General features: G+C 46.2%; 2 protein-coding genes and 1 long non-coding RNA gene across 6 annotated transcripts in view; 1 reads left to right on the top strand and 2 right to left on the bottom strand.

Annotated features, from left to right (window-relative positions):
- The window catches only part of LOC311426441, a 290718-nt gene that overhangs the window by 77241 nt on the left and 189158 nt on the right, over window positions 1–24319 (bottom strand). The window lies entirely within an intron of this gene.
- LOC311426314 (E3 ubiquitin-protein ligase KCMF1-like) overlaps window positions 1–24319 on the bottom strand; it is a 127895-nt gene that overhangs the window by 51535 nt on the left and 52041 nt on the right. For all 4 annotated transcript variants that reach the window (XM_084502723.1, XM_084502724.1, XM_084502725.1 and 1 more), the window contains exon 2: window positions 12620–12787. In XM_084502723.1, coding sequence (XP_084358849.1) covers window positions 12620–12787 — 168 coding nt within the window. The remainder of the gene's footprint in view (window positions 1–12619; window positions 12788–24319) is intronic.
- Window positions 21874–24319, top strand: part of LOC311426311 (uncharacterized protein) — a 28773-nt gene continuing 26327 nt past the window's right edge. Inside the window, exon 1 of the mRNA XM_084502719.1 lies at window positions 21874–23115. Coding sequence (XP_084358845.1) covers window positions 21905–23059 — 1155 coding nt within the window. The 5' untranslated portion in view covers window positions 21874–21904 and the 3' untranslated portion in view covers window positions 23060–23115. The remainder of the gene's footprint in view (window positions 23116–24319) is intronic.

Genomic DNA, 24319 nt, shown 5'->3' with positions numbered 1-24319 from the left:
GTGCAGTGGGGCTTCTTCAGCACGGACCACCTCCTCCTCTGGTGATATCCCATAATATTTGCCTTCTGGCCAGTCCATAATCACTTCCAAGATTCCTGGGCGACTGGGGTTTCCTATTCGAGCCCGCTGAGTAATCAGTGCAACCCACTTACTCCACGTAGCATCAGTTGCATGATGTGTAAAGGGGGACCCTTCCTTTGAACATATAGCAGCACCAATTGTGTTACCACAAATAAGAATGAATTACCGAGATCCTGCTACAGGAACTTGGAAAGGGCCTTACGGGTACAGAAATACAAATAACACCTGTGGTTACAATGACACTGCTAGGCAGGGTGTAGGGGCTTATGGCATGGAGACAAGGGGTAACAACTATAGCATTTGGAACAATCGTACAGCAATGGCCTTACCTCCTGATGTTTTTCTGATTTGCGGGGATAGGGCCTGGCAAGGTATCCCTGCAAATGCTATCGGAGGTCCATGTTACTTAGGTAAACTTACTATATGTGCTCCTAGCTTGTCGCAGTTGCATGAGATCACTAGACATAAATGGGCATTGCTCGCACCAGATTGCAATGATAATGTTGAATTGCTTGATGTTGCAGCTAGAGCGGCATTGGCAATTTTAGTGCCAGGAGTGGCATCTGTGGCCGCACTTAACAACTTAGAAACATTGGTATGCTGGGCTGAGAAGCAAGCCCATGCCACGACAGAGATACTTGAGGAGATGTTACCAGATCAAAATAGTCTGCGATATGCGCTCTTACAGGGTTGAGCTGCTACTGACTTCTTGCTCTTGGCTCAAGGGCATGGGTGTGAGGACTTTGAGGGAATATGCTGTTTAAACCCTTTTGATCATAATGAGTCAATTCACAAATCCATTACCTTCCTGAAAGAGCACATGAGAAAGATTCTATATGATATCAATCCTTTCTATCAATGGCTCACTGATTTGTTTGAAACGATGCATAGAAGGTTACTGGGATTAGTCAAAGAGGGATTAAGGATTCTGTTTGTTGTGGTGTTAATCATCATTGCGTGTTGTATTGTAATAACTGTGGTTAAAGGGTTACTTGCAAAACTGTTACATCGGGCTTGGTTTGCTCAAAAAGAAAAAGGGGGAATTGTGGAGGGATTTTTGAAACAGCAAGGAGGCCATGACTTGCTGCAGCTGAGCAAACCAAGCTACCAGGACGACTATGAGAAATTCCCATGACAGTGTTCCCACATCGCCCAATTGAGGAATTTAGAGAAATATTGTTGCCAGCAGCTGGCTATACCGACCTGGACACAGATGATCGCGGTGAGACGCGGGAACAAAGGAATCGCGGTAAAACGCGGAGATTAATTGATTGATAAAGAGATCGCGGTGTGAGATGCTACAAGCCCGTTCTCATTCCATCACATCTCTGTGCTTGTCCATTTCTATCAAAATTCATTCATTATTATCTGTGTGGCTGTTACAGTGGTACCATTAATAAGGCAGTGACATATAGCAATCATGGTAGTGATGACATAGAGTATTATATAATAATTAACATAAAGCAATTCAACTCATGGGCTATTCTCACCCAGTATTAGATCCCCTTGAGGTACACACCGGACACCCCATTCTTTTGCATTACCAAGCAAGTGCATCCAGGTCCCTCAGCAAAAGCAATCCCACAAATGGGTTTGCCTTTTCCTGAGGCAGGAGTAGCCCAGACTGTCTTCCCCAGCATGTTCCCTACATGCACTAGAGGAACTTTATCCCCTTCTACAGTACGTAACAGGTTTGATTGGGCAGGTCCAGCTCAGTTGGCAGATCCCCTAATATTGACTAACCAGGTGGCCTTTGCCAAATCTGTATCCCAATTTTTGAATGTCGCAGCCTTCAGTGTGGTCTTTAACAATCCATTGTATCGCTCAACTCTCCCTGAGGCTGGTGCATGATAGGGGATGTGATATACCGAATCATTTTCGTGCTCTTTGGCCAAGTGTCCATGAGATTCTTTTGGAAATGAGTCCCACTGTCTGACTCTATTCTTTCTGGGGTGCCATGTCGCCATAGGACTTGCTTTTGAAGGACCAGTGCAGTGTTCCAGGCAATGGCATGGGGCATAGGATAGCTTTCCAGCCACCCGGTGGTTGCTTCCACCATCATAAGTATGTGGCGCTTGCCTTTGTGGGTTTGAGGGAGTGTGATGTAATCAATCTGCCAGGCCTCCCCATATTTATATTTCAGCCATCATCCTCCATACCAAAGAGGCTTTAACCGCTTGGCTTGCTTGATTGCAGCACATGTTTCACAATCATGATTTACCTGTGCAATAGTGTCCATGGTCAGGTCCACCCTTCGATCACGAGCCCATCTGTATGCTGCATCTCTGCCTTGATGGCCCGAGGTGTCATAGGCCCATCGAGCTATAAATAATTCACCCTTATGTTGCCAGTCCAGGTCCACCTGAGCCACTTCAATCTTAGCAGCCTGATCCACCTGCTGGTTGTTTCAATGTTCTTCAGTGGCCCCATTCTTGGTCACATGAGCATCTACACGGTGTACTTTTACTACCAGGTTCTCTACCCGGGAAGCAAAATCTTACCACAGTGCAGCATCCCAGATGGGTTTGCCTCTGTGCTGCCAGTTGCTCTGCTTCCATTGCTGTAATCGCCCCCACAGGGCATTTGCTACCATCCATGAATCAGTGTAGAGATAGAGAATTGGCCACTCTTCTCGTTCAGCAATATCTAAAGCCAGCTGAATGGCTTTCACTTCTGCAAACTGACTCGATTCACCTTCTCCCTCAGCAGCTTCTGCAACTCGTCGTGTAGGACTCCATACCTTCCATCTCTGATGCTTCCCCACAATAGGACAGGACCCATCAGTGAACAGGGCATATTGCTTCTCATTTTCTGGTAGCTTGTTGTGCAGTGGGGCTTCTTCAGCACGGACCACCTCCTCCTCTGGTGATATCCCATAATATTTGCCTTCTGGCCAGTCCATAATCACTTCCAAGATTCCTGGGTGTCGTAGTTCCACTTGAGAGGGCAGCCAAGCTCCACCACAGCTGCTCTCTCATTCCCCCTCCTCAAAGAGGAATGGGGAGAAAATATGATGAAAAGAGCTCAAAGGTTGAGATAAGGACAGGGTGATCACGCAGTAATTATTGTGACGGGCAAAACAGACTCTGCATAGGGAGACAGTAAGATTTATTGCTTATTACTAACAAGCTAGAGAAGTGAGAAACAAAGGAATGAAACCAAAAGCACCTTCCCCCCCCCATCCACCCTCTTCCACCTCCTCCCCCCCGAGCGGCGCAGGGGAACGGGAGAATGGGGGTTATGGTCAGTCTACAGCGCTTCTTCTCCGTTGCTCCTTCTCGGTCACCCTCGTCCCCTGTGCTGTGGGGTCCCTCCCACGGGATGCAGTCCTTGATGAACTGATCCGATGTGGGCTTCCCACAGGCAGCAGCTCCTCCAGAACTGCTCCAGATATGGGTCTGTACCACGGGGTCCATCCCTCAGGAGAAAACTGCTCCAACCTGGCTCCCCCACGGGCAGCAGCTCCTGCCAGGTCACCTGCTCCTGCGTGGTCTCCTCTCCACGGGCTACAGGTCCGGCCCGGAATCTGCTCTGGCAGGGATCTTCCAAAGGTGGCAGCCTCCGTTGGTGCAGGGCCACCTGCTCCACCGTGGTCTCCTCCACAGGCTGCAGCGTGGAACCCTGCTCCACCATGGTACTCCATTGGGGACAGCCTGCTTCACCATGGTCCTCACCACAGGCCGTAGGGGACTTCTGCTCTGGCGCCTGGAGCACCTCTCCCCCTCCTTCTTCACTGACCTTGGCGCCTGCAAGGCTGTTCCTCACTCCTCTCACTCTCCCAGCTGCTGTGTGGCGCAGCGTTTTTTTTTTCCCTGTCTTAAATATGCTCTCACAGAGGTGCAAACAACATCGCTTCTTGGCTCGGCTCTGGTCAGCAGTGGGGCCCTTCCCAAACATGGGGCAGCTTCTAGATCCTTCTCACAGAAACCACCCCTATGGCCCCCTGCTACCAAAACCTTGCCACATAAACTCACTACACTGGGCGACTGGGGTTTCCTATTCGAGCCCGCTGAGTAATCAGTGCAACCCACTTACTCCACGTAGCATCAGTTGCATGATGTGTAAAGGGGGACCCTTCCTTTGAACATCCAGCCCAGTACCAGCAGTCGGGGTGCCAGGAGGAGCTGCGCTTCACTACTGACCAACTCCGAAGCAGATCAAACTCCCTCATACATTGTCAATATCTCTTTTTCGTTTGGACTGTAGCAGGCCTCAGATCCTCTGTACCCTTGACTCCAAAACCCGAAGGGTAGAACTCGAGTTTCCCTAGGCTCTTTCTGCCAGAGGCTCCAGGTGGGGCCATTCTCCCTGGCTGCGCAGTAGAGCACATTCTTTACATATTGTCCTGCTTGGACTGGCCCAAGGGCTACTGCATGAACCATCTCCCATTTAATACGTTCAAAGGCTTGTCATTGCTCAGGGCCCCATTTGAAATCATTGTTCTTACCTGATAGAGCGGGCTTACAATCAGACTGTAATTTGGAATGTGCATTCTCCAAAACCCCACGACACCTAGGAAAGTTTGCATTTCTTTTTTGTTATTTGGTGGAGACATAGCTGTTATTTTGTTGATCACATCCATTGGTATTTGACGACGTCCATCTTGCCATTATATTCCTAAAAACTGGATCTCTCGTGCAGGTCCTTTGACTTTATTTTGTTTTATGGCAAAACCGGCCTTCAGAAGGATTTGGACTGTTTTCTTCCCTTTCTCAAAAACATCAGCTGCTGTGTCACCCACCTCATACGATGATGTCATTAATGTACTGCAGGTGTTCAGGAGCTTCCCCCTGTGAAATATGTTCATTTGATTCGTGTCAATATGGAACAGCGCTAGGGCCTCATAATGAAATGTGACCTTCTGTCTTACATACCCTTGTATAAATAACCACAAGTCCAAGAGAAACAGAGTGGTTAGTGTATATAGCTCTTGCATCTTGCAAAAGAATGGTCTAGCAGTTCATGTCGATAGAGGGTTTGAAGGGTAAACCTTGAGACTCGGGTCTGGGAGATAAGAGAATAGGGGGGAGTTTTTTGAGATAACTGTTGACTATTGCACGAGACACAACTTTCTGACATCTGGCCCAGAGACTACTAAATAAGGAGAGGGGGGAAGCTGAAGAACAACCAAAGGACAAAGCCTGGGAGGAAGACTACGAGCCTCTACGAGCGACCCCCAGAGGGCCCACCAGAGACTGATACGCATGCATCCGTGGGATGGTTCGGGTCTCGGGAAACTAATTATACTAACCCTGCCTTTTCCAAAAGTGGTGATGAATATGTATTAGCCTAGGAGCATAAAAACCAGCCGCCTGATATAATTGGTGTGCGTCTTAGTGGAGCAGAGACTCCCGGCGCACCCAGCACTGTTTGCTTACCTCTATTCGTTTAATAAATTGTAAACTTTGATTGTAACCCTATTTGGGACTCAGTCATTTATTACACCCCTGTTCCAGCGCAGACTGGATCAGTCCATGGCAAATGGTAGGGCTGTGTTTCCCCCCCAGGACAGCCAATTCCAGGTGTATTGGACACCCCTCCAAGAAAAAGCAAACTGTAGCCTGCACTCTCCTGCTAGAGGGATGGAGAAAAATGCATTAGTGATACTGACTGTGGTGTACCACTTGGCTGCTTTTGACTCCAGTTTGTACTGGAGTTCTAGCATGCCTGGCACTGTATCACTCAGTGGTGGCGTGACTTCGTTCAGGCCACGATAGTCCACTGTTAGCCTCCACTCGCCGTTAGAATTTCGCACTGGCCACAGGGGACTACTGAAAGGTGAATGAGTCTTGCTGATCACTCCTTGGCTCTCCAGTTGACGAATTAGCTTATGGATGGGAATTGGGGGAGTCTTGCCACCAGTGCACAGTTGTGCACAGTTGTGGTAGCGATTGGCACCTACTGTTCTTTGACCCTCAGCAACCCCACAACAGAAGGGTCCTCCGAGATACCAGGCAAGGTAGACAACTGTTTAATGTCCTCTGTCTCTAAGGCAGCTATGCCAAAAGCCCACCGGAACCCTTTTGCGTCCTTGAAATATCCTCTCCTGAGGCAGTCTATGCCAAGGATGCATGGAGTATCTGGGCCAGTCATAATACAGTGCTTTTGCCACTCATTCCCAGTTAAACTCACTTCAGCCTCCAATACAATTAACTGCTGGGATCCCCCCGTCACCCCATAAATACAGACAGGTTCTGGCACCAGTGTCTACTAAAGCCTTATACTTTTGTGCGCCTGACGTGCCAGGCCATCGAATCCACGTGGTCCAATAAACTCGATTGTCCCTTTCCTCCCCCTGGCTGGAGGCTGGGCCCCTCTAATCCTGGTCAGAATCTTCATTTCTGCATCTGGAGGACTGCCTGCTGGAAGTTGGAGCAGCAAGCTTCTCAAAGAACCCCTTTTTCCCGATTGTTTTTCCTTGCAACTCACATACCCGTGCCTCTAGGGTCGAGGTAGATTTTCCATCCCATTTTCCTATGTCCTTTCCATGGTCACGTAGGTAAAAACACAGGGTACCACGGGGTGTGTACCCACTGTATCGTCTTCCTTGCACGGATGGACGCTTACGCCTGATAGGTGAGACACTGGTTTGTACAGGTGGGGAGGAAAATAAATTCTCTTTAAGTTGGTAGAACTCTTCAGAAAGTTTCTCCACAGCTGAGACACAGGCCTGTAGGGAAGAGGAGAGACTTTCTTCGTACTGCTGGAGTTGTTTAGTCAATTCATCCACTGTGGGTTCCTCATGTTCTTTCCAGGCCGATATTGCCAATGAGCTGGCATATGATGATGGTGCACTCCATACAAACTTCCGCCACATGGGTCGTGTACACTTGACTTCATCTGGATCTGTGGATATTTGTTTCGTTGTCTAGGTCCCTATAAATCACCTTCCGTACAGCTAATTCCCTCAGGTACTGGATTCCCTTCTCCATAGTGGTCCACTTGCCTGGTAGACATACAAGTTCTTCCTTGAAGGGATACCTTGAAGATGCACTGTGCTCTCAGCCTTACAACAAATCTAGGTTAAATATTGTAATTTAAAATGACTCAGTGACACCAGTACTCCATATGTTGATATTGGTGCTGTAGCTGAACTGGTGTTTAACAATAATAATTTGTTTTAGTGAAGCAAAATGAGTGAGATGTTACGTACCAGTTTCAATACTTTAGCACTTCTCAAATACTGAAGCAGCAGCTTCCCTTAAGCTGCTAACTTAGCAATTAACATGAGCCAAACCCATCATGAAAATTTAAAAAATCATTCTAAATTCTTACTAAAATCATAGAATCATTAAGGTTGGAAAAGGCCTCCAAGATCATCTGGTCCAACCGTCCCCCTACCACCAAAATTACCCATTAAACCATATGTCCCTAAGTACCACATCTACACTTTCCTTAAACGCTCCCAAGGGACGGTGACTCCACCACCTCCCTGGGCAACCCGTTTCAATGCCTAACCACTCTTTCTAAGAAGAAATTTCTCCTACTTTCCAACCTGTACTTGTAGAAGCCCTTCCTGTTGTCCTTGACATCCCTGGCCAGATTCAATTCCATTTGGACTTTAGCTGTTCTAACTTCATTCCTGGGTGCTCGGACAATGTCTCTGTATTCCTCCCAGGTTACCCGCCCTTGCTTCCACTCTCTGCATGCCTCCCTTTTGTGTTTGAGTTTTGCCAGGAGCCCCTTGTTCATCCATACAGGCCTCCCGGCATTTTTTCCTGACTTCCTCTTTATTGAGATGCACAGCTTGGAAGAGGTGACCCTTGAATATTAACTATTTTTCTTGAGCCCCTCTTCCCTCCAGGGCCTTATCCCACAGGACTCTTCCAAGCACCTCTTTGAAGAGGCCACAGTCTGCTCTCCTGAAGTCCAGGGCTGTGAGCTTGCTTTTTACCCTGCTCCCTCCCCTCAGGATCCTGAACTACACCATCTCAAGGTCACTGCAGCCAAGGTTGCCCTTGACCTTTGTATTCCAAACAAGACCCTCTTTGGTGGTGAGAATGAGGTCCAGCAGAGCCCCGCTCCTTGATGGTTGCTCTATCACTTGGAGGAGGAAGTTATCATCAACACATTCCAGGAACCTCCTGGATTGCTTATGCCCTGCTGCGTTGTCCCTCTAACAGATATCGGGGTTGTTGAAGTCCCCCGTGAGGACCAGGGCCTGTGAATGTGAAGCTGCTTCTATTTGTCTGTGGAGGGCCTCATCCGCTTGCTCTTCCTGGTCAGGTGGTCTATAGCAGACACCCACTACAATGTCACCCTTACCTGTCCTCTCTTTTAATCTTTACCCATAAACTCTCACTTGGCTCATCATCCATCCCCAGGCAGAGCTCTGTGCACTCCAGCTGGTCATTGGCATAGAGGGCGACACCCCCTCCTCCTCTCAACAGCCTGTCCTTCCTAAAGCGCCTGCATCCTTATATTGCAATACTCCAGTCATGGAAGCCATTCCACCAAATCTCCACGATCCCAATAAGATCGCAGCCCTGCAACCATACACACGTCTCTAACTCATCTTGTTTATTCCCCATACTGCATGCGTTAGTGTCCAGACACTTTGGAGGGGCACCCCAGCATGTTGGGTTCCTAGAAAGCATTTGGGGGATTTTGCTATAATGTTGCCTGGTAGGCATTACCTTGTTAACCTGCAAGCGCTGGAGGTGACCCTGCTTAATTCCCATTTAATTGATTTTGTGATCCCTCCCTGTCACATCACCCAATGCCCTTTTCTCAGCAACCCTGTCAGTCACTCTTTCAGTGTATTGCTTGTTACCCTCTCCTTCCCCCGTCACTCCTAGTTTAAAGCCCTCCTTATGAGGTCAGCGATCCTATTGGCAAAAATAGATGCCCTGCATCCATATGGCAAATAGGATGCCCCGCTTAGAGAGGTGCAATCCATCTATCCAAAGCAGATGATTGTCAGACAGGGTCCCATGGTCTTAGAACCCAGAACCCTGTCACTGACACCAGCTCCACAGCCAATTATTGACCTGTCTTATCAGTGCTCCTCTTCTCACATCTTTTCCACTCACCATCAGGATTGAGGAGACCACCACCTAGGCCCCCATGCCCTTGACTACTTCCCCCAGAGTTCTGTAGTCCCTTTTGATACTGTCCAGGTTTCCCCTTGCAGTATCATTTGCACCCACGTGGAGTAAGAGCAGGGGGCAGTAGTCAGAGGGCCGGACCAGCTTCGGCAGTGACTCCACAACATCCCAGATCCAAGCCCATGGCAGGTAGCAAACTTCCCTAGTCAGTAAATCAGGCTGACACTTTCTCCTCTTCACTACCATCTGAATAGGAGAAAGGGGACTCGGCTGTCTATATTTGTTTTATGTGAATCCTATATGTAGGTGCTGTTGAAGGCAGTGCCTTGTCTGTGGCAATCTGTGTGACTGGCTGTGTCTGTGTTCTGTGTGTGTCTGTGTGTCTCTGGGATACGTGCTCAGCTTTGCTACTGGTTGAACCTACAAACACAGAAGCGGCAGCCATGTCCCTCAGCTCGGGTAGAGATCCTGGGTTCCCAGGCTGGGCAGATAGGAGTCTTGGACTGGAAGAGGAAGCCACACTCTTAACAACCATTAATATTAAGGGATCACCATATTACTTTGAATGAAATCCAGGAAATTAAAAATCCTTAAGCCAGTCAGGCTCCAAATCTCACAGTTGAGATGCCAGTTTCCAGATGTGTTCTCTTATTACCACTACTTCCCTATTTATACAAGTTATATAATTATTATGAGAAATCCTGTCACACTTAAGGTCACAATAAGTTTCCCTTGAGAAAAATAGAAATAGGAACTATACACCTTTTATTTCCTCTATTTCTTTACAGCAAGGTTCTTATGAAAATGCTCACCAACATTGTGGGACCTGGTCCTTACAGTTCACACACACACAAAATCTAATTGCTACATCAAAGATGACACTTCCTGGGTATTTAGAGACATTTGGGAGAAACTAACTTCATGGATACCTGAATGGAATTGGCTCAAACAATTATTTGTTGGTATTATAATAGTAATGGCATTGTGTGTCTGTCATCCCCCATGACATCCAAAGAAAAATATTGTGCCCTAATATTGGAAAAACTCAAGAGTGGGGGATGTGAAGTGGTGCAAAAATGACAACAGGAGTAAGAAAATAAGAGGGGGGAATTGTGAGAAACAATGGTGGTTTTGGTTGTGTGGGTTTTTGTGTTTTTTTTTTTTTTTCAGTAGAATGTGTTTTTGCAGTGGAAAATTCCACTAACCTTGCATATTCAAAAGTGATTGTGCAGGCATGACAGTTGCATAGCAGTGGGGAGTATGTTAAGAAGCTAAGGGGAAGGTCCCACTGTCCCAGAATAAGGAGGATAGCTAAGAAAAACAGGACGAGCAGTGCAAAATCAGTAAAAACAAAAATCACGGACACTCTAGTCAAGAGAGAAGAAGGGAAAAAAAAAGGAAAAGGAGAAATTAATGGTTGGACAAATAAAATTGTGCATATATGGTATAGCAAGAAGCATCGAGTAGTTTGTGAACTTGTAGTACACAGCCGATGAGGAAACGGGAGGAATCAAGCATCAGGTAATAGGGAATATAAGGCTGTGATATACTTTTACTGTGCGCTCCTGCTTGCAGGACTCCCACCATTGCAATTGCGAATAAAATAGCTTCACAGAAGACCCTGTCTGAAAAGAATATTGAGATTTTTCTCACAGTCAGTAGGACTAAGGAAGCAATTGTCTCCCTATACTCAGCCCTGGTAAGACCATACCTTAAGTACTACGTTCAGCTTCGGGCCCCTCACTAGAAGAAGGATATTGAGTTGCTGGAATGCATTCAGAGAAGAGCAACTAACCTGGTGAAGGAACTAGAAAACAAGACACAAGGAGCATCTGAGGGAACTGGGGTTGTTTATTCTGGAGAAGAGGAGGCTGAAGGGAGACCTCATCGCTTTCTACAACTACCTGAAAGGAGGTTGTAGAGAGGAGGGTGTCTATTTTCTCAGGTGAAAAGTAATAGAATGCGAGACAACGGCCTCAAGTTCCGCCAGGGGAGGTTTAGATTGAATATTAGGAAGAATTTGTTCGTGGAGAGCGTGGTCAAGCACTGGAACAGGCTGCCCAGACAAGCAGTGGAATCTTTAAGAGACGTATGGATGTAGCACTTCTGGACATGACTTAGTTCTGGACTTGATGATCTTAAGGGTCTTTTTCAACCTAAATGATACTATGATTCTAAGATGTTTTTTAGATGCACAGATTGTTCGCAAGATTGGTTGGAACAACTTAAGAAGTTAAATGACTTTCAGTAAGTTTTCCCATTGTATTACTTTCAAAGTTTTAGCATTTAATGTTAACTTGTGGCTCCACAGCATGCATGCATCAATCCTCTTTTTCCTATGGAACACATACATAACATTTACGATGTTGCCATTTAACCCCATATGCAATATACAAGAATAACTGTCACCAGGGGTCAAGTTTAAGCCATGCACCTCAAATAGTGAACAAAACATTGAATTAATATATACTGGTACACACACAATTTTATCTCATGAATAAGTAAAAATAAAGAAAGTGAAGCCTAAGAAGAAATATCTAGAAATATTTTCAAAAGTATATTTGCGTATCATTCAAAAATTTCTTTCCAAACTGTGAATTCTCAGAGCATAGATTTCCAAGTCATTACAACACAGGCTTAGAGCAAGCAGTGACTTGAGAATTACACATGAATGAGAGACTTCTCTGCTCAAAGGGAGTTCTAAGAAAGTAGCCGTATATCGGTATATTCAGCTGTTCTGAGCTTTAAATCCTTAAAGCAAGTAGCATAATGTATACATCCAGTACTTTTCTTTTTAAACCTTTTTTTTTTTTAAGTGAAAAAGAAAATAAGACTAAAAGAGCTGAAAACTTGAATAATATGATTCGAATCACTAAAAACAGTTTTTGTTAAAACAGTAGTCTTGTGGAGGCTTAAAACAGGTATAACAAGAAATAAGCGTCCAATGTCAACAGCATCTTAACACAAACATATGCTATGGAAGTATCTCCCGAATTACAGTGTTGGTGTTATAGGGGATACAACAGCAATTAAGAGGACTACTTGCTAGCCCTTGCCACTATTCTTCCACATTCAGTACAGCCTACAACCCCTGCTACGTCCCCAGATACAACCAGAAAAGAACATATTCTCTAAACTCTCACCACTATTTCTCTCCACCATGGCACTTTCTGGTACAGCATACTGGGGGGGGTGTGCATGTAGATGTTAAACCTTTTGAATTTGAAGTTAATTTAGAAGTAATCATTTTATAAGATAAATGTAACAGTCCAATAATTTGATGTCTGCCAAAACACCTAACCCAAAAGAATAAACCAGATTTCACGTACTAGAACCAAAGAGAAAGCAAGCTTTTAACTTAAAGAGATAGAAACTTACTATAATTTTTAGCATGTTATTTGGGGAAAAAAAAATAAAATGTTCCTAAGCAATGAAACAAATATACATGTTTATAACTATGGCAAACAGTTCCAATATTAACTGTTACTTACCAAAATCTACCCTTGTTAGTATGCACTGCATGGGATGGTCAGTTGTATGCCTCGTTGTTGTTGCACCACTTTCATAACAAGTTGCACACAAATCGTAATCATAGCAAATTAAACACTTGTATCTGCGACCTCGAAAATTTCCTTTTAAACATGCATCACAGCTGACACCTGTGAATAAAAAAAAAATAGAGGAAAAAATAATTTTACATTGTTATAATGATACAGATTTGTTGCTATCATCTCCCAACAACAACCAAAAAAGAAATTCAGCCCAAAGCTTTTATGTAGCTGATGAAAATAAGACAGCTTTAAACATATTTTTATTTTTAAAAAGGCAACAGTCACCCGAATTGAAAGTTAAACTTAAAGTAAAATAAATTAAAAAACACAGTCAGTCACCTAAACTGATAGATGGTTAAGCTATAAATTATTTTATAATCACTTCTTCCTTGTTTGGAATTTTGGTTCAAAACATTCTCAAGGTTAAACAGTATAGCAGTTGATCTGGAAGTTTCTACAAAAACAAGCAAACAAAAACTCCCCACAGCAGACCATCTCACAAACCACAGATAAGCACATACCACCACATAATAACATCCCTCCCAGGCTTTTGTGTTTATTTTTTATACATTCTAACATTTCAATTCTGAAGAATGCCACTCTTCACAATGCATACATATCTGTGTGGTGGTTTCGCAGCTGTAGGTAGCTCAGCACCACCAGACTGCTCTCTCACTCCTACTCCTCAAAAGAAAAGAGGGAGGAAAGATGATAAAAATAGCTCATGGGTTGAGATAAGGACAGGGAGATCACTCACCAACTGTCACAAGCAAAACAGACTCAGCATAAAGGAGATGTAATTGATAACAGACTTAGAGCCGTGAGAACTAAAAACAAACTAAAAACACCTTCCTCCCCCATCCACCCTCTTCTTCCACCTCCCTGAGCAGCACAGGGGAATGGGGATTGTGGTCAGTCCATAACACTTAGTCATGTGCTGCTCCTTCATGGTTAGTCTTTTCTCCTGCTCCAGCATGGGGTCCTTCCCGCAGGACATGGTCCTTCACAAACTTATCCTACATGGGCTTCCCAAAGACTGCAGTTCTTCAAGAACTGCTCCAATATGGGTCTGTGCCATGGGGTGCAGTCCTTCAGGAACAGACTGCTCCAATATGGGTCCCCCATGCACAGCAGTTCCTGCCGGAGCACCTGCTCCACCGTGGGCTCCTTCACAGGCTACAGAGTGGATATCTACTCCACTGTGGTACTCTATAGGCTGAAGGGGGAACAGCCCGCTCCACCATGGTCCTCTCCAATACAATCTTGGAGTTGAGATCAGGGTCTTCTATTTTGAAGTAAACATGAAAATTAAGATGTACGCAAGTTACATTGCATCAGCTCTTCAGCTTCTTCCTTTTGGGAGGTTCAATCTTTGCACTACAAATCAGTCACACTGCCTGTGTCAGGAAAAGGCTTCGTAACTTCTAAAGGTTTTGCAATTTTCTCTATACTGTTTCAGCTCTCTATTGTCTCTTCCCACTGACTGGAAGAGGAGAAACAACCCCCATTTTTAAAAAGGGAAAAAAGGAAGACCTGGGGAACTACAGGCCAGTCAGTCTCACCTCTGTGCCCAGCAAGACCATGGAGCAGATCCTCCTGGAAACTATGATACAGCACATGGAAAATAAAAAGGTGATTTGTGACAGCCAACATGGCTTCACTAAGGGCAGATCATGCCTGACAAATCTGGTGGCCTTCTATGATGGGATTACGGCATTGGCAGATAAGGGAAGAGCAACTGCCATCATCTACTTGGATTGTGCAAAGCATGTGACGCTGTCCCACACAACATCATTGTCTCTAAATTGGAGAGACATGGATTTGAAGGACGGACCACTTGGTGGGTAAGGAATTGGGTGGATGTTCTCACTCAAAGAGTTGCTGTCAATAGGTCAATGTCCAGGTGGAGATCAGTAACGAGCGGTGTTCCTCAGGGGTCAGCAATGGGACCGGCGCTGTTTAACATCTTTGTTGGTGATATGGACAGTGAGATTGAATGCACCCTCAAGCAGGTTTGCCAATGACACCAAGCTGTGTGGTACGGTTGACATACTGAAAGGAAAGGATACCATCATAGAAGGACTTTGACAGGCTTAAGAAGTGGGTCTGTTCAAACCTCATGAAGTTCAACAAGGCCAAGTACAAGATCCTGCACCTGGGCTGGGGCAATCCTAAACACAAATACAAGCTGGGCAGAAAATGGATTGAAAGCAGCCCCAATGAAAGGACCTGAGGGTCTTGGTTGATGAGAAGCTCAACATGAGCCAGCAATGTGTGCTTGCAGCCCAGAAAGCCAACTGTATCCTAGGCTGCATCAAAAGAAGCATGGCCAGCAGGTCAAGGGAGGTGATTCTCCCCCTCTACTCTGCTCTTGTGCGACCCCACCTGGACCACTGCATCCAGCTCTGGGGCCCCCAGCACAAGAAGGACATGGACATATTAGAACAAGTCCAGAGGAGGGCCTCAAGGCTTTAAAGTAAAAGAGGATAAGTTTAGATTAGATATAAGGAAGACATTCTTTACTCTGAGGGTGCCAAGGCACTGTAACAGGTTTCCCAGAGAATTAGTAGATGCCCCATCCCTGGAGGTGCTCAAGGCCAGGTTGGATGGGGCTTTGAGCAACCTGATCTAGTGGAAGGTGCCCCTGTCCATGGCAGAGGGTTGGTCTAGATGACCATAGAATATGCCGAGTTGGAAGGGACCCATAAGAATCATTGAGTCCAACTCCTGGCTCCACACAGGTCTATCCAAAAATTCAGACCATATGACTAAGAGCACAGTCCAAATGCTTCTTAAACTCCGACAGGCTTGGTGCCGTGACTACTTCCCTGAGGAGCCTGTTCCAGTGCGTGACAACCCTTTCAGTGAAGAATCTCTTCCTGATATCCAGCCTGAACCTCCCCTGTTGCAGCTTGACTCCATTCCCTTGGGTCCTATCACTGGTCACCAGAGAGAATAGATTGGAGCCTGCCCCTCCGCTCCCCCTTGCGAGGAAGTTGTAGACCGCAACGAGGTCTCCCCCTAGCCTCCTCTTTTCCAGCCTGAACAGGCCAAGTGACCTCAGCTGCTCCTCGTACATCTTCCTCTCTAGGCCCTTCACCTTCTTAGTAGCCCTTCTTTGGACACTCTCCAATAGTTTCACATCCTTTTTGTACTCTGGTGCCCAGAACTGCACACAGTACTCGAGGTGAGGCCTCACCAGTGCAGAGTAGAGCGGGACAATCACTTCCCTTGCCCGACTAGAAATGCTGAGCTTGATGCACCCCAGGATACGGTTGGCCCTCCTGGCTGCCAGGACACGCTGCTGGCTCATATTCAGCTTGCTATCAACCAACTGTCTGAAAAAAAAAAAATATATATTGAGATATTTCTCACAGGAGGACGATCACCTCCCTGGTCCTGCTGGCTACACTATTCCTGATATAAGCCAGGATGCCGTTGGCCTTCTTGGCCACCTGGGCACACTGCTGGCTCATGTTCAAGCAAGCATCAACCAACACCCGCAGATCCTTTTCCTCTGCACAGCTCTCCAGCCACTCTGCCCCAATCCTGAAGCGTTAAATGGGATTCTTGTGGCCAAAGTGCAGGACTCGGCACTTAGCCACGTTGAACCTCATCCCATTGGCCTCTGCTCATCAGTCCAACCTGAGCAGGTCCCTCTGCAGGGCCTTCCTATCCCCCGGGAGATCGACACTTCCCCCCAACTTGGTGTTGTCTGCAAACTTACTGAGGGTGCGCTCAATTTCCTCGTCCAAATCATCAATAAAAGTATTAAGGGGGCCTTAATGATGGGCCCCAACATCGACCTCTGGGGAGCACCACTCATGACCGATGAAATCAACTGCCCCAGGGGTGGAAACACAGCCCTACCATTTGCCATGGACTGATCCAGACTGCACTTGAACAGGGGGAAGCTCCTGAACACCTGCAGTATGTTGATGACATCATTGTGTGGGGCAACACAACAGAAGAAGTTTTTGAGAAAGGGAAGAAAATAGCCCAAATCCTTCTGAAGGCTGGCTTTGCCATAAAACAAAGTAAGGTCAAAGGACCTGCACGAAAGATCCAGTTTTAGGAATAAAATGCCAAGATGGACGTAGTCAGATCCCAATGGCTGTGATCAGTAAAGTAACAGCTGTGTCTCCACCAACTAGCAAAAAAGGAAACACAAACTTTTTTAGGCGTCATGGTTTTTTTGAGAATGCACAATCCAAATTACAATCTGATTTCTCTTTCAAGTGACCCAGAAGAAGAACCATTTCAGATGGGTCCCTGAACAACAACAAGCCTTTGAACAAATGAAACAGTAGCCCTTGGGCCAGTCTGGGCAGGACAAAATGTAAAAAAAAAAAAGTGCTCTACACTGCAGCCAGGGAGAATGGCCCTAGCCAGAGACTCTGGCAGAAAGAGCCAGAGGAGACTTGAGGGTGACCCCTAGGGTTTTGGAGACAGGGATGCAGAGGATCCAAGGCCTGCTATACCTCAATTGAGAGATACTGGCAGTATATGAAGGAGTTCAAGCTGCTTCGGAAGTGGTTAGTACTGAAGCACAGCTCCTCTTGGCACCCCGACTGACGGTGCTGGGCTGGATGTTCAAAGGAAGGGTCCCCTCTATGATGCAACTGATGTTACAGAGGAAGTGGGTTGCACTGATCACACAACAGGCTCAAATTGGAAACCCCAGGGGCAACCTTATGGCACTCTACAGGTACCTGAAAGGAGGCTGTAGCGAGGTGGGGGTTGGTCTATTCTCCCACGTGCCTGGTGACAGGACGAGGAGGAATGGGCTAAAGTTGCACCAGGGGAGGTTTAGGTTGGATATTAGGAAGAACTTCTTTATTGAAAGGGTTGTTAGGCATTGGAATAGGCTGCCCAGGGAAGTGGTGGAGTCACCATCCCTGGAGGTCTTTTAAAGACGTTTAGATGTAGAGCTTAGTGATATGGTTTAGTGGAGGACTGGTTAGTGTTAGGTCAGAGGTTGGACTAGGTGATCTTGGAGGTCTCTTCCAACCTAGATGATTCTGTGATTCTGTGAACTTTGTACGCGATCGTAGACCATCCAGAGGGCAGGGACTTTGAAATATCACCAGAGGAGGAGAAGATGCATGCTGAAGAGGCCCCACTGTATAAATAAACTACCAGAATATGAGAAGTAGTATGACCTGCTCACTGGTGGGTCCTGTTGTATTGTGGAAAAGAATCAGAGGTGGAAGGCTGCTGTACGGAGTCCCACAAGACAAATTGCAGAAGCTGCTGAAGGAGAAGGTGAATTGATCCAATTTGCAGAAGTGAAGGCCAGAGTCAGGCCACTGAAGAACATCAAAAAACAACCAGCAGGTGGATCCGGCTGCTAGAATTGAAGTGGCTCAGGTGGATATGGACTGGAAATCTAAGGGTAAGTTTTTTATAGCTCAGTGGGCCCATGACACCTCAGGCCATCAAGAGATGTTCTGTCAAGTATTGGGGCAATGCAACCAGAACTGGCTTCAGCCTACAACAAAGCACTACCACGTAACACCTCTAATGCCTATAAGGATCATTATGACAGAGGGAGCCCAAAGTCATGGACTAAATAAGCACAACAGGCATTTTAAAGGGATGTTCTATGGACTAAGGGAATGATATCTGTGTACATCCAAGGACGGAAAGGGTGAGGGCGATTAATGAGGACATATTGGGATGTGTAAGACCTGAGATAGCATAGAATATGGGGTGGATATTGTCCTGGTTTCAGCCGGGATAGAGTTATTTTTCTTCTTAGTGGATGGTATGGTTCTGTCTTTTGGATTTAGGATGACAATAATGTTGATAACACACCAATGTTTTAGTTGATGCTGAACATTGCTTACACTAAGTCAAGGACTTTTCTGCTTCTTAAACTTCCCTGCCAGAGAGGAGGCTGGGGGTGCACAAGAAGCTGTGAGGGGACAGAACCACAACAGCTGACCCGAACTGGCCAAAGGGATATTCCACATGACATGCTCAACAATAAAACTCGGGGGAGCTGGGGGGGGGGAGGGGGCTGCCGCTGCTCGGGCACCAGCTGGGCATTGGTCAGCAGGTGGCGAGCAACTGCACCGTTCATCACTTGCTTTGTATATTCTTTTATTATTATAATTATTAATATTTCCCCTTCCTTTTCTGTCCTATTAAACTGTCTTTATCTCAAACCCCAAGTTTTACCTTTTTGTGGTTCTCTCCCCCACCCCACTGTGGGTCGGGGGAGTGAGCAAATGGCTCAAATGTTCCCAGGGGGTCAGGGGGGTTGTGGTGCCACCTAAGGAGTACCTAAATAATAAGTCGAAGGCATGCTCAAGTGCCTGCTGCTCTGGGGTGAGGCTGTTCCCTCTCTAACTCCTAGTCCTGCTGCATCCCTTTTTGCAAAATGAATATTATGTAAATATATTTGCATATAAATATATACATTTATAAAATTTATAAACTGTTCTTTGCTAAAATATTATAAAATAATTAAATGTGAACAGAAAGTAATTAAATAAGAGGAAAACAAAACAAAACAAAACAAAACAAAAAAAACAGATTTGGGTCATGCCACTAGAGAAGTCTGCTGAACAAGCCCTAAAATGTTTGGGATGGAAAGGAAAGTTTAAGAGAATGGGGTGTACCAAAAGAACCGGAAGGAGAACTGGAGACACAAATAAGTTTGAGCATGCACAAAGGCTATGGGTCCCTCCAAGGAGGCTACTACTTGAGGGGCATCCATGTAACCCCTGCTCCAGGCAAAGATACCAGTCCTGTGAGCTGAAACAAGAGGCCCCCATGCCCAAGATGCAAACCGCCAGGATGACCATGCTGGATTACTAGGGCAGTTTACAGGCTTTACGCTGTGCTGCAAGACACAGGCAACACTATCCACTAAAATGGATATCTAGAACAAAATGCCAATTTCAAAAGAACATGCAATGTAGTGATCCTAACTGTAGGACTCTTGTACATCAAGGAGTTACTGATCCACATAACAGTTAGCCTGAGTAGGCCCAGGCCTGTGTTGTGCTGCACATATCCCTTGGCTGTGGGGAAAACTTAGCCAGCTCATTGTAACAGAGGACCCTGCAGGAAGCTCCCACTTGGTACCAGCATTTAGAATCATAGAATATCCTGAGCTGGAAGGAACTCAACCGACAAGGATCATTGAGTCCAACTCCTGGCTCCACACAGGACCACCCAAAAATCAAACCATATTTCTGAAAGCATTGTCCAAACACTTCTTGAACTCTGGCAGGCTTGACCACTTCCCTCGGGAGCCTGTTCCAGTGCACAACCACCCTCTCAATGAAGAACCTTTTCCTGCCTGAACCTCCTCATCACAGCTTCATGCCATTCCCTCGGGTCCTATCACTAGTCAGAGAGAAGAGATCAGCACCTCCCCCTCCACTCCCCCTCGAGGAAGACCCTCAGTCTCCTCCTCTCTAGGCCAAACAAACCAAGTGACTTCAGCCACTCCTCATAGGTCTTGCCCTCTAGACCCTAGTTGTGGTTTAACCCAGCTGGCAACCAAGCACCACACAGCCATTTGCTCACCTTCCCCCCTCCCTCTCTGAGATGGGGGAGAGAATTAGAAAGAAATGAAAGCCTGTGGGTTGAGATAAAGTTTATTAGGACAGAAAACAAAGGAAAATAATAATAATGATAATAGCACTACTACTAATAATGTGTACGAAACAAGTGATGCACAATTGTACTGGGTCTGGCTGGAATGTTAACTTTCCCGGCAGCAGCCCATACAGTGCCGTACTCTGTACTTGTAGCTGGAACAGCAGTGTTATCACACCAGTGTTGTGTCTACTGCTGAGCAGCAGTGGCACAGCATTGGGCCTTTCTCTAACCCTCCTAGGGGGTGGGCAAAAAGTGAGGAGAGAAACATCACTAGGGCAGCTGACCTAAACCAATCAAAGGGATATTCCATACCATGTGGTGTAACACTCAGCAATAAAAGGTGGAAACAGGAAGAAGAGGGGAGGGGTGGGCTCTCGTTGAGAAGACGTCGGTCCTCCTCTCGAACACCGGCTGCGTGCGTTGAGGCCTTGCTTCAAGGACGTGGTCAATCATCGCTCATTTGTGGGAAGTAGAGAGTAATTTCTTTCCTCTGCACTTCCATATAGCTTTCATTTATTTTGTTTGTTTGTTTTCCTCCCTTTTTCCCCTTTCCCTTTTATTTCCCCTTAGTTAAATTGTTTAGTTCATGGTAGTCTTTATTTAATTATTATAATTATTTCCCTTTAATTAAATTATCCTTATCTCAACCCGTGAGTTGTTCTTTGCTTTACTTCTCCCCCTCCTCATCTAAAGGAGGGGGAGTGAGAGAGCGGTTGTGGGGTTTAGCTGCCCAGCATGGTAAAACCACCACAGTCCTTTTTGGCGCCCAACGTGGGGCTCGAAGGGTTGAGATAACAATAGAATTGATTAAACGCATACAACTAACACACTTGCTTGCTAGTAACCATGTACATTGTCCTGTTAATAATAATGGCTTTGTTCATATGTCATGCAATCCGTGTCATATTCTCCTTTCTCCTATATATCCGATCCGACAAAGTGCTACAATCTGTGTTCACTTTTTTTAATTCGCTGTACTGCCAAGCACTGACCTTGGGTTTAATCTGGAATTCAGGCTCTGCGCTGTTACCATTTGGGTCCCATGGAAACTATCTTTCAGAGAATATTCAGAACTACACTGCCTTCCTTTTCTCATCTGGACACCAGTTTATTAATAATATCAGGAATGGTACCTTTCCCTTCTTTCACAGTGGACTAATTACAACAGTTTGGGAGTATTTTGAAGATCCATCTGTAACCCATGTATTGCTATTTCTAATTCTGAATAACAGGTTTCATTTTCTCTCTAAGATTAGTCGATTGTTTAGAAAACTTATTTGGGAATCTGTCCCGAAACAGTCTTGTGGTGAGTGGCACGGTGTGTGGGATGATGTTAGCAGATACCTGTCACGAGTGTCTCCTCCAATAGTTTTGAACTTCACCACGGAGCAAGTGCTAAATCCTAAAAACTTGGTAGAATGTTTGAGAGTTGTATGTCCTGACCCTGATAATGCCGGAGAACAACAGCTTGCAGCATTGTGCTGGGTCCTGGCTTATTCCTATCAAACACTGTTTAACATCATCCAGCAATTTGAAGAGCGGGAGGAAGTCTCTGAATCTGATGACCAAGTAACACACACTGTGGCTGACCCAGAGGATCAACCAACTATGGTATCAGTCGCCCCCATAGTCAAGTCAAAACAATGGAAACGGAGGTCAGCTCGTTTAGTAAGGGAAGAAGGCTCTCCTAAGAAGGAGGGAGAAGGGGAATTGGCAGGCACCTCTAAAGCAGAGCCATCACAAAAACAGCAGGAAGACGAGACGGAAATCATAAAGGAATCAGAAATCACTCGATCCTTATCCCTGAGTGAGATGCGAGAAATACGAAAGGATTATGGTCGACGTCCAGGTGAACACATCCTCACTTGGCTGCTCCGATGCTGGGATGCTGGGGCCAATAGCATACAATTAGAAGGCAATGAAGCCAAGCAGCCGGGATCCCTCTCTAGAGAAATGGTAATCGACAAAGTAATCAGGAGAGGAGCACAGGCCCTCAGCCTCTGGAGACGACTCCTGGCAGCTATCAAAGAAAGATATCCCCATAAGGAAGATATGGTATATCACATAGGCAAGTGGACCACTGTGGATAAAGGTCTCCAGCATCTGCGGGAATTAGCTGTGCGGGAGATGATTTATAGTGATTTGGACAATGCCCAGACACCTCAAGACCCCGATGAAGTCCAGTGCACAACATCCATGTGGCGTAAATTTGTGCAGAGTGCACCATCAGCACATGCCAGTACACTGGCAGCAATTCGCTGGGACGAGGGGATGGGACCAACAATGTATGATGTCTCCTGCCAGCTTCAAAAATATGAAGACAATCTCTCTGCTCCGCTACAGTCCTGTGTCTCAGCTGTGGAGAAACTGTCTAAAGGACTTGACAAGCTCGTGGAGAAAGTATATTCCCCCTCATCTAGACAGAGTGATACTTCAGCCACTAAGAATCAGCATTCGCCTGCTCAAGAGAGAGAGTACCCAAGACGTACACCACGTGGCACCTTGTGGTTTTATCTGCGTGACCATGGGGAAGATATGAGGAAATGGGATGGTGTACCTACTTCAACCCTAGCTGCTCGGGTACGTGAACTGAAAGGAAATACAGCAGCAAGAAGAGGGGCTCCTAAGAGAAATGCTGCTCCAGTGTCTCTTGGGCAGTACCCCAGAGGCAGTAGAAGAGCTGATGTTATTCTTGACCATGATGAAGGGACCTCTACCTCTCATTTGCAAGAATTAAGTGGCAGACGCTCCAGCCAGGACTAGAGGGGCCCTGCCTCTGGCCAGGTAGAGGAGAGGGATAACCGGATTTATTGGACTGTGTAGATCCGATGGCCTGGCACATTGGAACCACAAGAATACAAAGCTTTAGTGGACACTGGCGCACAATGCACCTTAATGCCATCAGGCTACCAAGGGACAGAACTCACCTGTATCTCTGGAGTGACAGGGGGATCCCAACAACTATCTGTACTGGAAGCTGAAGTGAGTCTAACTGGGAATGAGTGGCAAAAGCATCCCATTGTGACTGGCCCAGAGGCTCCGTGTATCCTTGGCATAGACTATCTCAAGAGAGGGTACTTCAAGGATCCAAAAGGATACCGGTGGGCTTTTGGCATAGCCGCTTTGAGCACAGAGAAGATTAGGCAGCTGTCTACCCTGCCTGGCCTTTCAGAAGACCCTTCTGTTGTAGGATTGCTGAAGGTTGAAGAACAACAGGTACCAATTGCTACCACAACGGTGCACCGACGGCAATATCGCACCAACCGAGACTCCCTGATTCCCATCCATGAGTTGGTTCACCGACTGGAGAGTCAGGGAGTAATCAGCAAGACTCGCTCACCCTTTAATAGTCCTATATGGCCAGTGCAAAAGTCTAATGGCGAGTGGAGGCTAACAGTGGACTATCGAGGCCTGAATGAAGTCACGCCACCACTGAGTGCTGCAGTGCCGGACATGCTGGAACTTCAGTACGAACTAGAGTCAAAGGCAGCCAAGTGGTACGCCACAATTGATATTGCTAATGCATTTTTCTCCATCCCTTTGGCAGCAGCATGCAGGCCGCAGTTTGCCTTCACTTGGAGGGGCATCCAATACACCTGGAATCGGCTGCCCCAGGGGTGGAAACACAGCCCTACCATTTGCCATGGACTGATCCAGTCTGCACTGGAGCAAGGGGGAGCTCCTGAGCATCTTCAGTACATTGACGACATCCTCGTGTGGGGCAACACAGCAGAAGAAGTTTTTGAGAAAGGGAAGAAAATAATCCAAATTCTCCTGAAAGCTGGTTTTGCCATTAAAAAGAGCAAGGTCAAGGGGCCTACACAGGAAATCCAGTTCTTGGGGGTAAAATGGCAGGATGGACGTCGCCATATTCCAATGGATGTGATCAATAAAATAACAGCAATGTCTCCGCCAACTAGCAAAAAGGAAACGCAAGCTTTCCTAGGCCTCGTGGGATTCTGGAGAATGCATGTGCCAGGCTATAGTCAGCTTGTGAGTCCTCTATATCGAGTGACTCGAAAG

Source organism: Aythya ferina (genome assembly GCF_964211825.1).
Source record: "Aythya ferina genome assembly, chromosome: W".
Taxonomy (NCBI): Eukaryota; Metazoa; Chordata; class Aves; order Anseriformes; family Anatidae; genus Aythya; species Aythya ferina.
Note: the sequence above shows the minus strand (reverse complement) of the source record. Positions and strands in the feature narration are given on the sequence as shown.